The following is a 17,968-nucleotide window of genomic DNA, read 5'->3' as shown; positions in this document are numbered from 1 at the left end:
AACTTGACTGAGTGGTGAATGATCGAACCCAGAGGGTCACAGCGGTCATTTAGCAGCTGATTGTTTAGGGGCGAATCCAACAGCGTCAAGGCTCAAGGTCTGTAGCTGAAGACATGCAGTCGGTGGTCGAGGACATTGCACCTCAAACCATATTGTCATCCACGGACACTAACTCAGGTTTTGTGTGCTTTGCGACTTGCGGAATAGTAGCAATGACCGCTGGTTTGCAACAGATCGTGCATCATATCACGACAACTGCTGTGATGGTAAACGCTGACCACTCCTTTGTGACGCTCTTTAGACTTGCCTGCAAGGTAAGTGCGCTGAACAGCAATTTTTGGTGCCTGGCCACCAGCCTGTCCGAAAGCCTAAGGGTTTGCTTGATGAAAGTTGTGCAAAGAAGGTATTTCGCGATGTTGTCCTTGACTGAAGTGCAGATCCGAAGCACGGTAGTCTGCGTGCATCCGTATTTTCGGGTCCAAGGAGATTGATTGACGGCCGTGAATTAATAGAAAAATGCTAGTACTAGTGCTGTAGAGCGGCAATAAGAGGAAAGAGACGACGATGGCTCCGTGTGACGCATGTAAATCCCATAAGTTCCAGGCTTCCTGCCCGTTGGTAAGACATCATGCACTTCAAGTAAGTCTTGAAATTCTTGAAGCCTGATAGTCAGTGTGTTAACCAGCTGATCGATGTGGTCTGCATCTAGCTAGTTGATCAGGCGTGGTGGATCTCTAGCCGCACGTTAGTCGTATGCGACAGCTCGGTTCTTCAAGATGTCCGCTATGATCGAAGCTGGTACCATGTAGTTGGGTGATTAGGAACCGTGGAACCCCAGCCGCATGTTAGTTATATGCATCGGCCAAGTCCCCATTGCAGGAGCGTGCAAGCAAGGAAAGCCTCCTTCATTTAGAACTGGATTCATTGGTAGACGTTGGGATGAGCAGCTCACCATGTACACTTCTACCGGACACCCATCTGGAAACCTCTCGTAGCGAGAAAAAAGGAACATGGTATGCTCTGCATTTTGCAATAGAGCGCCATGCCATCGGTGAACTGCACCTCAAAATTCTCTCCATATATCAAGCGGTGCACGATCAGCGTGCATCCTGAAGCTAACTTTTTGTTAACTAGTGCCATTTTTCCGGAACAAATAGTCCTGGGGCCAAAAACACGAGTCCTAATCTGGGATGTTGAGTGGTAGATACAAAGCTGAATTTGGTCACGGGAGTGACACTCCGTCATATTTTGTGTCTACGAGTACAGTGTGGGCTCTAGCAAGTTCCAAGAATTAATACAACAGCAGAACCACCTGCAACCTCCACCGATCATGAGCTTTTCACGTTTGACCACAAGTCGCGCTCTGTTGTTACACTTATATACCAATTTTCCAATTCGAGGTCGTTGATAACGCTGAAGATTCACACAAATGAACAAATCATCCATACCCAGGATTTGCAAAGAGCCACCTTAGAAAAAACATTCTTAACTATGAAGTGGTAACCATGAAATCATTGTTGTTTCCGACGGATTCAGGTCATTTGGCGGACACCAATTTAGGACTTAACGTGAAGTTTCCGGAAAGACGATGGAAGTTTTTGTGGAGAAATTTGTTTGTTTGCTTGTTTTTACAGTATCGGATTTGTAAATATTTTAAGTATGTACATATCAAAGAAATCATCTGAGACTATGTGTAGCGCACACTGTACAAGTGCTGCAGATTATTACCGAGACCCTAAATGGACAGTGCTGTGGCCACTATCGGAAATCAATTTTATTAAGCAACAAATAAATGTCAAAGTGATGCGGTTATAAGGTGTTCTACCAACTGGTCAGATCTAGGCATATACAAAAATGACTTTGAGAATGGGAACGGTGCTATGAATGAAGGTTTAATCGAACACTTGTAGTCCCCGCTCAGCAGAGGTCCAAACCATGTTGAATCCCAGACTGTACGTAAAAGAAGGCAAAATCCCAGCCAACATTAGCCGGTTGTAGGATTCTTTGGAGAAAGGGAGTCAGAAATGGAATGTTCCGTGCAATTCACTTGGTTATTACTTCTAAAAACTCGATTATTTATTCTCCAAAACCCACCATATTCCTTGTTTGCAGACATGCGGGGAAACTTTCATTGGCACGATTCCTTTTCATTTTGATTTGGGCCATTACTTTAGTTCCTTCGGTTGCTGATAAATTTGTCTACCAGGCCCTATCTAAATTTAGACAAGCTCAATCAAATGTAAAGCTAAAGTTAACAAGACTCTCTATCCGTGTTCGTTCCCCGCGAAGTGAAAAAGTTCCTGAGACTAAACTCCTTTAGTAACACTCTACCAATGTCTGGCGCACAGTTGACGAAGATTCTGTAAACAAAATAGATAGGGATCAGTGGGAATGAAAGATTAATAATGGTGGGAAAACCTTTGAACATCTGACTGTTCGAGAGACGACTGATGTAACAAATGGTTAAAGTAAGTTTTGGAAGCCGGGGTAAAGCCCGATAAAAAATGGTTGGGAATAAGTTGACTGTTTATCACTCATCTCTGTTTTTGCATTTTCCGATTGATGTCAAGCACAAATATTCATGATAAGCCGGGTTTTGCGATAAAGTTCAACACTCCGGTACACAAGCCATTGCTGGGGATAGATGCAAATTTTCGTCATTTCTGAAAATTACAAATGTTAACGTATCATGTAAGCAAAGAATAACTCTTCCTAGTGGTCGGTCTGACAAGGTCATTCTTGGGGATATGATTCTCCCCAAATGCGCTCCCCGAATACCGTTTCACAGTTATAAATACATTACATATTCAATACACAATGCTTATTTTATCGTATAATTTAGGAATGTGAACATACTGTGACGTTCCGCCCACTAAGCCATTTATGGCGTAAGCCTCCAAACTTCGTCATCAACACCGATTTTGGATGTATGCTTGGGTGTAGTGAAGAAGTCTTTTTCGTTGGTCACCCGATTATCTTACGCGACTGAACAGGATGCTTTAAGGTCCAGATCGGATAATGAATCGGAGCCCGGTTCACAAGTAACTCGGGTCAACTGTGTCAAGTCTACCTTCCGAGCATCCCTTCTTTTTCTATGAGTGCATCACTTCAACCTAAATTTCCATTTAACCAGATCGGTAGGTAGACACAGTGTCCAATAAGTTTCAGGTGTTTTACGTCATTGTGAACAGTAAATCCGCTGGGCAAAAATGCTGCTGCCTTTAACTTCAATGTAGATATTGTGAACGTTTGACTGTGCACTTTTTGGTCAAACGCTAACTTTAAAAGACTGGTTAGCTACTGCTGAATGCAGAAGGAAGAGGTATATCAAAATTACCTAGGATTATGGGTTCAGACTCACATGCAGTTCCAACTACTGTCCAATTGATGAGTCCCTTGAGGAATGTGATAGATCGAGCATATCAGAACATCATCTCGGTAATCTCATACGATTTTAGTATCATGTAAACACGTATCTGCAGTTGACCTCAATCCGCGGCTAAACATTTTAACAAACTACCCTTAACAGATTCAGATGCATTCGTGGCATGGATGCACTGCTCCCACAAGTACCTATCTAAATACATACATCCAACCAACCCTGTCTGTGCGTCTTGTCCATTTCTACCTTTGCTTTTCGGATTCCTCAAGATTGTTGACCTCCGGTACCACAGCAGATGACACTTATTGGGATTTTTTTATCGCTGGGAGGTTTTAGCATTGTCTTCTTGACAGGGATATTGTACCACTCTTACTTATCATCGGTATATATGTATATGATTCAAAACTGTTAGTTTTAGCTATTTCTTAGGCTCGGGGTGATCTACCGCCCACACTGCATATATAGTTGAGGCTCGCGTGAACCATTTTGTTTAGCCTGTTTTTGACCGTGCAATGGGTCAAAGATATACGGTCTATCAGGCGTCGACTTCGGTTTGGGTGCACTTCAAATGCCTACTAAGAAGTCGCTCCAGCTGCTCATAAATATACTCAGAAAACCTCTGCACCATGCATCCAGTGGTTGCAGAACTGATACTGTGACGCATCTGATTGTTCGATCGCCTTGACAACCTAGCAGTATCCCATCCCTCATACTCCTTTCTTTGGCATAGCAGTTCGTCACTAAAAGGATGCTACAGCTGAACGATTTTTTTCTTGCACACTAAATAAAACTCGTTGGTACTCAAACATTTTATCAGATGACGGATGCGCGGAGCATGTATATTTCGAGATTTTTCTACTATTGTGCCTTTTTCCATGATAGGGGTTTTCTACCAAGACAAAGACCTATCGTTCCCCCACTGTTTCCTTTAATTAGGCCCAAAGTGATCCAATTGTTGGACTGTATTTCAACATCTTCTTCTGTCATCTTGTGACGCCAGTAACCAGATGTCCAAGGATAGAGTTCAGCGACTGTGAAACATTCCTTTCTTCCACCAGCTCAATTGGGAATCATATGTATGAGTGTTAAAGGTGTTCTAGTTTTATTTCCATATCAGGAAACGTTTCACCACAGCAAACTATTTTTCCGCCGCAAAGGGCGTCACTTATGCTGTAACAGTGATGACTATAAACTCAAAGCTATTTTGTTACCAGTCCCTTTTCTTAGCTATGACATTATTGCATTTATTTTTCTGATGGCTGTTATTTTATAAAAAAAAGCCCCTTTCTCATGGATTACACCGCTGTGTGACAAACTACTTACAAGTATCACAAAATAACGGAACATACATCTTTTTAATAGTTTCGTGTAAAACATTTTTCACTGTAGGATAAACATCTTATAAGTTCTGTTTGGCCCTATTGGAAAGCATGGAACTTCAATTAAATGATTTTGCGAATGGTGGAATAATTTTTACGGAAAAATGCTGTTTTTACTGCAGCAAAACAAAATCCCCCCAAATCGTATTGGGAGCCAGCTTTCACCCACCAAAATAAGAATATTATTCATTTGTAACCTCTGGTCAACAAAGTATGACAAACGATAGCGCAGACTATTCAGGGCCGCACGTCTTAATTAGAAGCATGCTATTTTCATGGTGATGTTAATTTCTACCATCTCGTTCAACGTTACATCGCGTACACTCAACCATACAGTGCGCAAATAAACCAGAATTACCTAATTTTATGTGCTCAAAAGCAATCGTTTCAGATAAATTGTTGATAGTGTAAGATTTGTGAATTTCCCACGGAGATTTTTACCTGAAAATGAATCCATTCCATGTTATAAATCTAGGAAGCAGTGTGCAGTTGTTTCATTGTTATTGGGAACCACCAGAACTGTGCATCTCAAAAAACTTTGGGGGGGTTTAGAATACGGAAACCCCGGGCTAGTGGTGCTATTACTGAAAGGAAGAAGGTCTTCGCTGAGGAGGTATTTATTAGAAAAATCCAAGTGAACAAGTACAGACTATTGGACAGGGAAGCAAGACTCTCACATACATCTTATTCTCAAAAACTGAATATCAATCTTCTCCCTGAACGCGTCTTCCTGAACTTTCCTAGAAATTCATTGACTGTTGCTCAAGTGCAAGCAAACGCGAATCCACCAATTCCCTAACAGATCTTACTTTTCCAGAGACGTGAAGCGGATTTACGGGAAACATGCCCCATCATTGGTATCCACCGTTACACTGTTAGTGAAGGGAAAATCGCAGGTATGAGGGGGGGTTGCGTAGAGTTGTTTGTATGTACGCAACCCCTATTATCTAAACCTTAGAAACATATCGTAGAAAAGGCCTTCGAAATGTTGAAATTTGTGCATTCTTTGTTTTAAAATATCTACATTTGATGAGGAAGGAAAGAGTTATTCACATATGGATCTTCTTTTATAACGAAAGCAGTATTTTACCACTACGGAATGCACTGATGAAAATAAAACAAGTTCTGTGCTCAAGAAACACACTGATGAGCCTTTCCACATTTAACTTGTAACACAAAGATTGCTGCTTCGCAGATCATTTGTTCCCATGCTTAGCTATTAGGAGTGTGTGCTTTAGTGAAGCGTTAAAGGGTTTCGTATGTTTATTGAGCGCATACGCTATAATCATATTCAGGGACCACGTAAATTAACGTAGGACAAAGACAAGATAAAATATGGAATGATGACTTTGTGTTTGCTTCGTTTTTTGGTCCCAACATTCAAGTAGACATTATTTTTGAGTGGGGAATAGAGCGTGTGCGGGGCGACTAGTGTCCTCCATGAAGAAAATAGAAGAAAGTAGATCAAAACTCATAGTTCTTTATGTCTGCAAGCGATTTGTATCAGCGGATTACAGGTGTCGTGAGGTCTCAGGTTTTTATCTGTAGATTATTGCTTTGATAACCAATCATTATTACAAAGTTGACCAAAATCAGTAGTTCGGACAAATTAGATTGCTCCTCACTAAAAAGGCGTGCTGCCCTACTGAATGTTAACAATCAAGATTATTTTCTATCAAAATGTCAAACGTGTCCAACGGAGAGCTCAACCCCCTGGTGCTGCCGACTGGGTAGTCCAGACGTCAGTTTGTTTGAGGTAAGAGTTCAGCCACTCCAGACAGGGCTAACCATCTTGTTTGGATCCAATGTGCTGGTTACTTTCGACAATGTACAGTACATATCGTCTGGCGCCTCCGCACCAGTTCCATCCAATACACAGGAGAGAGTCGTGGGGCTCACAGGTGAGGAATGTGGCAAGTGCTGCAAATCAAAAGCTGACTTGGTAGTCCACAGCCGAGTTCGCGTCCATGAAACTGTTAGTACGAACATGGTCACCCAGTTGACCTGCGCTCATATTTTCTGCTTTTTTTCGACGAAGAATGGCCTGAGTTATTACCGCCGGCGCGCACACCCCACCTAGCATAATACAGATAAGCTTAGCCGGGTGAAGAATTCCAAAGTCCTCTGGTTCTAACAGGAGTTACAATCCATCTTGCGCCTGGCTAAAACGTTACATTTGTCTTATGACAAGCAAAACTAGCTGTTGGCGAGATTGTAGCAGTGTTTCCTTGGTCGATCGGCCATCAGCATCAAAGCCAGTTTGCCAGTTCGTAACTGGCAAACACAACAGGACGAATCTTCATCACACCAGACCTGGTATGACAGACGCTTTGTGCATGATGTGCAGGTCTTCGCCGTGCTAGCGCTTACCGCGCCTTGAAGAGCACTCAGCATTATTTGTCCTTTCTTCGGTGTTTGGTCTTTACACGCGCATCTCCATACCAAACATTGTTAGATAAGTCGGATTCATTTCGTCTGTCTGAACATGTAGGTGGCATAAGTTCGAATGAGACACTTCTCTCCTTTTATCTGTTGTTCTCCCGTAACTCCTTTATATTCACCACCTTTTACATCTGTGACCATGCTCCTCAAAAATAAACAACAGTCACCATCGTTACACACTGTGAAAAACGTATATCATCATCACCTGGGTGACTGAAAAGAAGGCTTTTCGATGTTCGGAAGCTCTGATTACATGAAGAGAGGGAGGTTGCTGTTGGTTGCACACTGCGGGCATTTAGAAGAGCAGCATGTGGTCTTGTAATGCCCGAATACGACCATGATTAATAAAAACGCTTTACCTTCTGTTGTAAGCGCAACTGCTACCTTGAAATCACGCTCCTAAGATCTTGCAGTGGGTTACGCAGAAACTTCCCAAGTGGGGAAAACCACAGGAAGCTCAAAGTGCTTGTCGGCAGGAAGCGTCCCTTTTTGGGAGATTTTGTAGTATGTCAAATACCATGTAGACTTAAATACATCCATCTTAGGCTTTCTTGACATGATAGAGCATTTTGCTACACCTTTAAGTAATCAAGTAGGAAGATTTGCATTTCCATAAACTTAAACGTTCAGCACTTTACTTTCGTGGTTTTCTTTTATGAGATAATCGGTAACAGAGTATATTTGTGACAGCTTCAAAAAATACAGCATGCAACATTTTAAGAGTGCTGCACTGTTTTGGATCATTCAACCTATGCCTATTGCCGTTCAATGAATCCGGCAGACAAAAGGTTAAACTAAGTGATGGTACAGTCTTCCATTCCAGTACTTTTCAAGTGATCGAATAATTAACTTACTTAACACACCAGCTCATCGTAAATGTTATGACCAGACTAATCTGAAGAGGCACTCTCTTCAAGCTGGTTTCACATCTTAACTCCCCCACTTTCTACTGTAGACACGGCAAAACTTCCAGCAATTCAGGGGTGTAAACGGAGGAAACCTTTTGGGAGCTCTATACCAGGGTAACATTATGTAACCTCATCAGTTGCAACCATTTATATCCTGTCGAGCTCTAATCTCCCACTTGATCGTGACTTCATTTCCTTGGCCAGTACTTTATGCACCTGAGGCGTAATCATATCATGCAAGTGGTTTACCATTGCTATATTGGCCAATCATTGGAACCCGTTCAAATATCTTGCCTGGTAAATAGAATTAGAGAGATTAAGACGCAACCGAGTGAAAAAGCAGTCAGAGGACTTTCACCAGAAGAGTAAGTGTCTACCATTATCCTTCAAATCTGTGAAATTTTCATGACCCGGGAATCCGTAATTTTTAAGAATACAAGTGGCTTTTCATTAAGTTTTAGTAAAACACTACGTGCTCACATGCAGTTGAGTTCACAAACCTCAGGAGAAAATTACGAGAAACCGTACATAAAGGTCTATTGTAAAACGGAACCCAAAATTTGATACACTGGGTAGCCATATGAATGGTTACGTGATCCTTCCTAGCGAGTCTGCCATTGGTCTAAAAAATATTGAGGTTTTGCCTAAGGTAAACTTATCACAGAACACTAATTATCAGTTCGTTCCACGTAAGTCACATTACCACTTCCATTGCATATTCCACCAGTCACACCTGCGCACTAATATCCGGTGGTCTCACACGTTGTGGGTTCTCAATAATACTAGAAGTTTGGCACTGGAGTGGTCCCCGCTGTCTCCATCCTCACCACTATCGATTGTATTGATAGGTTAGTGCGTTACTGGGCTTCCAAATTTCATATCCGAGGCAAAAGTTACATTGCTGAAGTCATACGCAAGTGAGATGCGTTTGCCTGTATGATACAATTGTGAACTCTCACCACTGGAGCAGAGCACTTAGTTTACCAGTTGATATTAGCGTCCCATGTTATGCTAATAAGGTACCAGCTATTTGGCTATGCGCGCGCAAACGATGGATAATTAGGTTTAATATTTACAGGGGGTTAAACTGAGCTGTGTTCCGGAGCTCCACAGTCATGCTACGTATTAGTGGACATATGTGTCAACCGTAAATCACGAAAATTTTCACGGGTAGAGTTTTCCAGCGGTGATAATTTGAGTCAACCCGGCTTCATCTTACATCTGTGATGTAGGAATCTGCCCTGGTGCATCGTTTGCAAAAATAAGGGATAAAAAAGTGGTGCACATTTTGCTCCAGCTGCAAAGTCACTTTTGAAAACTGTGGTAATTACTGCTACAACTTACACTTTTGTCCAGCATATGCCTACACTAAAGTTGAAGCCTCGCCGTTTTGAAATGTGGGACATATGTGCAAATCTCTTTGACCGTTTTTCGTACTCAAGGATTTAGATAATCTATTTAAAAATAGAAGATAGTAGTTAGTCACTCCCTTAACTGAACCCTTTGCACCTTAATGCGTAATCTAGCTTTAACGTGCTGCAGGTTTCTGATTCAATTCATTTGAAATACGTATATCTTCCAGATGAAAAATGCGTTTTCATGTGGTCTTGTGGCAAATATGGGTCTTGGGATGACTGAAGTTTGCCATCTCTGGCTTCTTACTGAAACACGGCATTTTAGTTTAGTAATGTTCAGCAATTAAACATTTGTTTATACAAGGAGCACAGTTGAAAATGGTCCCATACACAGATAAGGTTTTAGCAAGTGTTTACTGTTGTCAATTAACTCAATAACTAGTTACCCGCCGCGTGTTTCAGTTGAGTAAGAAGGCAGTCCCTGAAATTGATATGTCCTAATCTACGTGATACCAAACGATAGATTTAAGCTAGCTAATTTATATTTACAAAGGTACGAGTGGAATGTACCCAGAGGGAGTCTTGTACCTACAGGATGTATTTGGCAGGGCTTTCTGAAAGTAAGAATTTTCCGCATCTTATTTTGTCTGTTCTTATTGAAATACATTTAATTATCCGAAAAGTTCAAATTTAACCAAAGTGGAGTATTCGTCTTTTCGACTGCTTCTCATGGTTTCTTTAAATAACGTATATCATTACTCAGCAGAGTTTGCTTAAAATTTATGTTGCGTTGCACTGTCACGCAAGAGTTAGTTTCACCAGCTAATTTATTCAAAAAATCTGTTTCCTCATCAAGCTGATAAAAACCGAAGGAAACCGTTATCATGTGAGCCAACTAAATACATTTTATCGCACACAACCTTTCAACTCAGCTGCCAAATTGAACGTCAGAAGCGGCTCTGAATCAAACATTCAAAGCTATAAATTGTTAAGTTGTTCCCAAAATCAAGAACATATCGTTGGGAAGAAATCGTGATGCGAAAAGGGTTGTCAAACAGTTGTTCCCAAAAGAGATCCTTATTTGAGAAATTGCGGCAAAATTTCTGGAAATTATTTAAACATTATTTATATGCAACGTTTTCGTCTTTCTCGGATTAGTTTCAAACAAAGAGAAACAGTTAAGAAAGATTATCTGAACCACTCCTCTTGCATAATTTGGTGCTCAGCAAGTTTTGCTGATATACAGTTATGACCGGCTTCATAATTCTCTTGTAGTATACTAAAAAGCTTTACCAGAAGGTCCTTTGCAAAAGTTGCATCATGAAATCAACCTAGCTAATCCACAGCTATATGCTGGGATGGATTTCAGGCATTTTTAAAAAGATGTTACTTTTAAAGCCTACTCCCATAGCCAACCCCCTCAAAGCATTTACGCGGATGCATCAGATCTATCCTTTTTTGTACAAAACATCCTTACTTCAACACCTATAGAACCACTGTCCCTAAAAAGCCGAACATTTTGTCTTCTTCAGCTGGTTATGGCTATCGGAAGAAATCAACATATTACCCAGAGAGGAACAAAAACTTTTACCGAATGTTTCGTGGTCTCGCTGGGTATTTTGTTTTATTTGTTTACCAATTGGGGTTTAAGAGAGCGGTAATATTTTTGTTGTTTGGTCTTTGGTTATCTTTGACAACCAAAAACAAGCCTAACCATAGGGTTTTACATTGACGGTGCCAAAGGGCGAGCATGAGAAGACAGTTTCAGATGGTTAGGTTGAAGAAAGCCACTCGGCATAATCACCGTAAAGGCAGTTTCTTTCAAGAACTTTATAAAATTCCCTGCAGATGGGTTCGGATGTGCAAATGTTAGATAGATAGGCAGTGCTGAACCGGTGATAGATGATGTCGAGAATGCGATTCTCAAGAAGCGCCAATTCCGTCCGGTTACCATGATTGCAAATGCCACTAATTATAATTGCACATGAGTGACTGGATTACATGAGGTTAATAAAGTTAGTCTATTTTGTTGGTATTATAGAAAATGTGACATTGTAATCCATCCATTTGCTGAAGTAATCAATCCCTAGAACTAAAATGACAGTATTACACCTCACTATTTCGCATTTTGTCCATTGCAAATTTTCGTCTCTATTCATACTCCCGCGGACCAAGAACTGGTTATCACTACCTTCTGTGTTATCCCGTGAAAACATCTGTGTACGGTAAATTTGATGCAGTTGTCGAATAAATTTCCAGAGTATTTAATATTCTATGCCCTCCAATGTGTCTTATTCGGTTAACGACCCACGCGCGGTCCAGTTGATTTTTTCATCTTTTTCAATGTTCCGAATAACTATTCAACTCTTCAAATTTCGCCGTCAAGATAATCATGAAAAAGCCAAGCTTTATTATGCCCTTCACTTGTTTCTTTCCAGATTCAAACCCTTTTTTCATGTAAGCAAAAGCTCAGACCGTTGTTGATTATAGATTTTAAAAATTAGACAAGACTCCCCTGTTGCTTCCTTATTAACAACTACGTTCAAGAAAATATGCTTTTTCCAACTGACGTTAATTCTTCGATTACCTACATCTACTCTTTTTTCATTTTTGTAGATGTCGAATCCATTTCTCGAATTTAACACGACTCTCCTGCGGTAGCTTTCTCCAGAAACATTCAAGAATCTGTACTTCCAGTCACATTTACCGGGCGACTTCGTCGTGTTGTTCACCCGATCGAATCATATCTCAATTTTACGAGTAAGCATCTCAATGGGCTACCTTTGCCATTTTTGTACAGTGTGTTATCCAGGTACGAATGTCACAGAAAGTGCTTGGTCAAAAATTCTGTAATACAGGTTCGTTTAATGCAAAACAATGTGAAGTTCAGCAGTTTGACGAAAATTCACAATCAAATAGGAATATTTGAGAATGCCGTTATCAATTGATTTAGGTCATAAAAACCAACATAACCTCGCTGTTCAAGCGTTTCACTTTTATGACGAAGTTTAAAAGTTGAATTACCAGAAAGGGAATTTTGTTTCACATCAACCGCCTAATTCATCCCTCAAAAGTGAAGAAAAAACACCCAGTTGGATAAACATTCGTAAATTCTGGGTTGCTTTAAATGCAGGCGAATTTCAGTGGATTACGACTTCACCCTACAGATTCCAATACACCAGAGTTAACACAAGACCATCCAACAACATCACTGCTTTTCTGCTGGCAGATGTTTTCCAAACGGGACTAGTTTTGTTCGCTGAGAAGTCAGTGGCAGTTTTACTTCTACGTACAATGAGATTATGAGACAGTTTATTTGTAATTCACTAATTCACAAAGGAACCAGCTAAACTTTCTTTGAATCGGGCTGTCGAACGCGAACATTTCTACTTATGATTTGACGCTACTCACCAAATCATACTGATTACCAAGTTCTGGTTTTCACCCTTAGAAGTTCCAAATCCTGTGTCGTCTTCAATGAAGACGAAATATGATAGGTAAACAATGGTAGATGAATTAGTCCATCTCATCGCGAAGCTAATTTCAAGTGTATTACTATGTTTTTCTTGTAGGTTGTTTCAGATGGTTTTATCCTACTTGCGGTCTTCAAATGTTTTCACTTCCAAAGCCACAACTTGTTTTTTTTGAACAAATTTAGGACGAGGTGCAAAACAGAATATGGTACCGATATGGGTTTTTAAGTTCATATTTTGTCTTCATTTATCTGCAATTTTTAAAACAGCGTCCATAATCGGTTTACCTAAACGTTACTCGGATTATTCAGGAAATTGGGTTCAAGAATTTAAAAAAAACCTCGGTAGATCTTGTCTTCCGATGCACTGAAGTCAGAATTATATTTCTTCAATAAAGTCGGCTTATTGCCTGCGTTTTGACTCTAACATAATACTTTCATGCACTTTTCATTTACCCAAACTCCTATTTTTTTAAAAAAGAATGTCCAATCGATCGACTATGAGCTGAACGGCTGAGTTTTCTCTGCGTTCTGCGGAATACAACTAAGGATATTGAAGCATCGAGATTAGCAAAGGATGATTCAGTTGATGCAGGAGAGAGGTGCGTTTATCTTTCTTCTACAGCCCACAGAGATCTCAAGAGTACGCACACTTGGTAAAGGTTTGGCGTTAATTTGTGATTTAGCTGAAACGCCCCAATAAAAATTTTAAGTTTACAGTGGGTCACATTAAGTTTAAAAATACTTGCACGGAGCACTTACCCTATGCTTATATGGCAGCTGAAAATGCATGGGCCCTAAACCATCGGTGATGTGCTTTGAAGTGACCTCAAAGACGGCAGAATTATATCAACAATAAAAAAGGTGAGAAGGGGTTTTAAATATAACGGATTTGGCTGACCTTTTGCAAATAAGTAAGCCTACATCAGCAGCTCTCTTTAATGCTACTTCCTAAAGTGGGCTTCGTCAGATAAAACGTATCTCTATAAACTTCAAAGCATTACAACAGGACAGCTGCATTTTATACACTTAGGTAGGATACCAATGCTACTATAAATTTCTGGGGAGTAATAAAACGGTACATGTTGAACAAGTACAGCTGTGTTGACAGTTAACGTGCCTATGAAATGGGTAATCAACACCCTCTATAAATATCACTTCCAGGATCGGTTATTGTAAGTTGGTCGCGTCAAAGTGACTAATTTCTCTGACTTTGAACCAGGAGTTAGCTTTGAATGCATGCTTTGTTTTTACCGAATGACATCCAAAAGACTGACTATGTGAGGTCCATTGTGATATTGAGCAACCTGACGTCTCTTTTATTTATTTACTGTTGATGAAACCGACAGTAGACCAATACTAGCTCGGCTCTTAGTGCCAACCACCGTACCTAAGCAGTGTGTAGCCGAATAACATTTCAAAACCAACTGATTCTGTCTCAAGAGATAGTCTTTCGAAAGTAAAAGCAAGTAAAAAAGTCAGTAAATATATAAGGTGATGGGCCTAATCGGTATATCATTCATTATCCGGGTACACTGATTAAATAGACTATTAAAGATCATTACAGTGGTCGAGTTTGATAGTTTATACAAGTTCATACAGTGTACTAGCACACTGGATAAAACCAAATATAATGTACACCTTCGGACGAGTCGAGGAGAAAATGGCTTCTTATTCTGACCTATTAGCAAGGTTCGTGACTTGATATTATTAGGGAGTAATTAGGAAACGGTAAATTTTGCATCTCAAATGCTTCTTCAAGAGTGGATGGAAGGCCTGTGTTCATTAAATTTGGTATGGCTGAACGCAGTATTCATTTGCATTTAACTTTACCACGGTTGATGTTTAATGTTATTACGCAATGAACATTTTGTCAAAAAGGTTAAACGTCTCGGTCCTGTGTTCAAGACCTCACTCTTTCTGTAGCGCCAGTTGACTGAGCTGTGTAACAGATCTCGTTGGAATGTGATTATCTCATGTGATGCTCCGTATCCACACACTTCTATCCTATCGCATGGAATACATTAGGTTGAAAACACACTGGTAAAGGGTGTCTAAGGCAATTCGATCCTCGTAAATCACGTTCCTACTGCCTTATTCATTAAGTGTGCTGTCTATGTAGTTTATGAATAAGACGTTTTCCGAGGCAAATAGCTCATTACTGGGACAAAGATATGTTGGAAAGACTCACCATCACAATGGGTCGTGGCAAAACAGACGTACATGTGTCCAGACTTCGAAACAAAGAACTCAGGAAACATTCAAAGAAGAATAGGGTGAACGAAGACACTTTGACTTTCACCGTTTTGCCAAGTTCCATGCAAATAGTAGAGACAATCCCAATCTCAACATATCAAACTTTTCGCATTAGTATCTAACGTGAATTAATCATTACAAACTCTAAGCGAAACTTCGCAGTGAATCAAAGCAGACCTTATGCGTTTTTTCGGCCTGTATTGTGCACTTAATTGTACAAGGCTGGGCTCAACGGCTTGTCATGCAAAATGCGTCCGCTTCGTACTGCTGAACTAGCTCAGGTCTAATAATAAAATACAAAACATAAAAACTCCTGCCTCAATGACGGTTCTACACGTTAAACACAATCGAAGACCCCAAGTAAGGCAAGCATAACAGTTGAAACGCTGGTTACTAAACGGGTGTTAAAATGCTTTCGGAACTGCTGAGAGAATGTTTGAGAAAAAAATTAATGCACTTTTGTTGAACACGTCGATTCCCCTAACCATCAAACCAGCTGCACCACCACCTGCCTGAAGGCAGTGTCGCCGTTCCAGAATCTACCGGAGGGTGAAAATGTGATCGATGCGTCGTTTTGCAGGATGGAACCCATTTCGGTTTTTACCTCTTGTGTTCAGCAAAACTTCAACGGATGAGACCAGAGATCACACTCGATACCGCAGCTACCAGGCTAACGCTGCTGACGTTTTCACAGGTGGTTCACGTACCGTTTTCAAAGACAGAAATAGCTGTCGACATGCCCCTTTCTGCGGAAGTTTCCTGTTTACACCAGGTGAGCAACCGGGAATTCTTCATCTACTTTCAGAGCGCTGGATACAGACCGCACCGTCCTGGTGACCTATAAGGTTCTGGCAGGAAACTTTCGTGTCTAATTTTTTCTCCTGACGGGTGATTGAAGTTTACATCCATTGGCCGCATACGATGTCTCCATGGTTTATGTTATAGGTTTCGAGCTAAACTGTTCTTCGAAGTGTTTGACCCATAATACTAATGCAATCGAGCATTTGTTTGAACATTTCTAGTGGCTAGAAATAGGTCGTGGCCAGTGAGACATATTGATTCCAAATCTGTTGACCGGATATTATTCCATGGAGTTCAGAAGACTGACTTGGGTATGCATGTCGCTCGTATGGATGGCAGTTTTAATGCTCCTTGACTGACCAATTATTCCAATCAACTGTGTCAGGAACGCAGTGCAGTACAGACAGTACAAACAGGTACGGGTTTCAATTTCAAGCGGTACTGAACATTATTAACCGGGCTAATCAGAATGCGCAAAGAACATTTTTCACTGGAATACAACCCATAAGAACGCTTTCTGCTCTGACGCTGATTGCAGATTCACCAAACACACGAAGAAAAAAGTGCAAAACAACTGAATTCATCCTGGACACTAAGCTGCATGAACGCGCTTGAGTCCTGTATCCGTGTTTCAAAGACAGCAGACATTGAGTTTTGTGTAGAGTCTGGGCAAAATGGCTTGTTTGCCGATGTGACATAAAGTGAGGATTTTGAGAGTTCCTTCATGAAAATTTTCCCGTGGACCGAACAGTATTATTTGGGTTAAAACAAAACAGAGGTTTGACGGAAACGCAAGAGTTGCACATGCCTGATGACAGCGATAACGCTCATATATTCCTCCAAAAAATGTTTTTAGTTTGCTAATGGTTAGCTGGACCCATAATAAAAAATTTCACAACTTCATTTCTTTCATAAAACATCAGAATAATTAGTCGATAATTTATTTTTTGATACAGCAGATGTTTACCCAGTCACCAAAACTGTCCTCCGGTGGCGTCTTCTCATCCAAAAGGTATCGTAAAACCCACAAAATTCCCAAAAAGTACACTTTTTGTTCTTGCTTGAAATACCATTACCAATCGCAATATAGTCATCGGGCTAAATTGGCCCCCTTGGACTTTTCTAAAAAGTCAAACCTACAATAGTTATGAATAATTATTGGCTCTTGTCGCACCCCCATGTTGCTGAGCATCATCAGCAGTCTTAATTGACGATGATTAAACTGATTACCTTGCATTTGGCAAAAACATTACTCAGTTAGTCTTTAATTGAACAGCCGCGCGATCTGGTTGAAATTAACTACTCCATCCTGGGAAATAATTGTGGACACACTATACTCCTAGGGCACATACTGCAATTTACGCTTAAATCAACAAGCAAGTCGCCTGGGAATCATATTTTACAAGTTCTGAAAACCACACAACAAAGCAAGAACTACGTGACTGAAGAATTTCAGTGCCATGTTTTCAATATTTGTCCTACACGTTGAAGATCATTTTTGGATTGTAAACTGTTTCCAAGATGGAATTCATGTAAAAAATTGCCTCCCTAACATCGTCGTTGGGAGAGTTTGAAAGGGTCTAGAGTTGCACATGTGAGTAATTAGGATTCAGTAATGAACTGCTGAAGCTCGTAAGAATGGACGAATAATTCGTGGACCGAACTCAGACAATTTCGATATCAGTATAAGTTCTCAAATGAGTCCATCGATTGTGCCTTCAGTGTGCTAACTTTGGATGATTCTAAAGTATAAGGACATTTCTTAAACTTATCACTTAGGAAATACTTTATTTCAGACAGCATAATGTGTTCCTGACGATCTACTAGGCAGACCCACCGAATAGGAATATTCCTCCCTTTTAGTGTCAAGAAGATTTATGGGCGTCGAAAACTCGGGAAGATAAAAAGGCCAACATTAATTCATCGTCACGTACATGCTAGAATTAAGATTGAGTGCGCATCGACTAGTCGCG

General features: G+C 40.5%; 1 protein-coding gene across 1 annotated transcript in view; it reads left to right on the top strand.

Annotated features, from left to right (window-relative positions):
- Nucleotides 1-212: 212 nt before the first annotated feature.
- T265_06159 (hypothetical protein) overlaps nt 213-17,968 on the top strand; it is a gene marked incomplete at both ends in the record, with an annotated part of 47,797 nt that continues 30,041 nt past the window's right edge. Inside the window, 3 exons of the mRNA XM_009171352.1 lie at nt 213-314; nt 5,579-5,657; nt 15,812-15,966. Of these exons, the coding sequence (XP_009169616.1) occupies nt 213-314; nt 5,579-5,657; nt 15,812-15,966 (336 nt within the window). The remainder of the gene's footprint in view (nt 315-5,578; nt 5,658-15,811; nt 15,967-17,968) is intronic.

Source organism: Opisthorchis viverrini (assembly GCF_000715545.1).
Source record: "Opisthorchis viverrini unplaced genomic scaffold opera_v5_122, whole genome shotgun sequence".
NCBI lineage: Eukaryota > Metazoa > Platyhelminthes > Trematoda > Opisthorchiida > Opisthorchiidae > Opisthorchis > Opisthorchis viverrini.
Note: the sequence above shows the minus strand (reverse complement) of the source record. Positions and strands in the feature narration are given on the sequence as shown.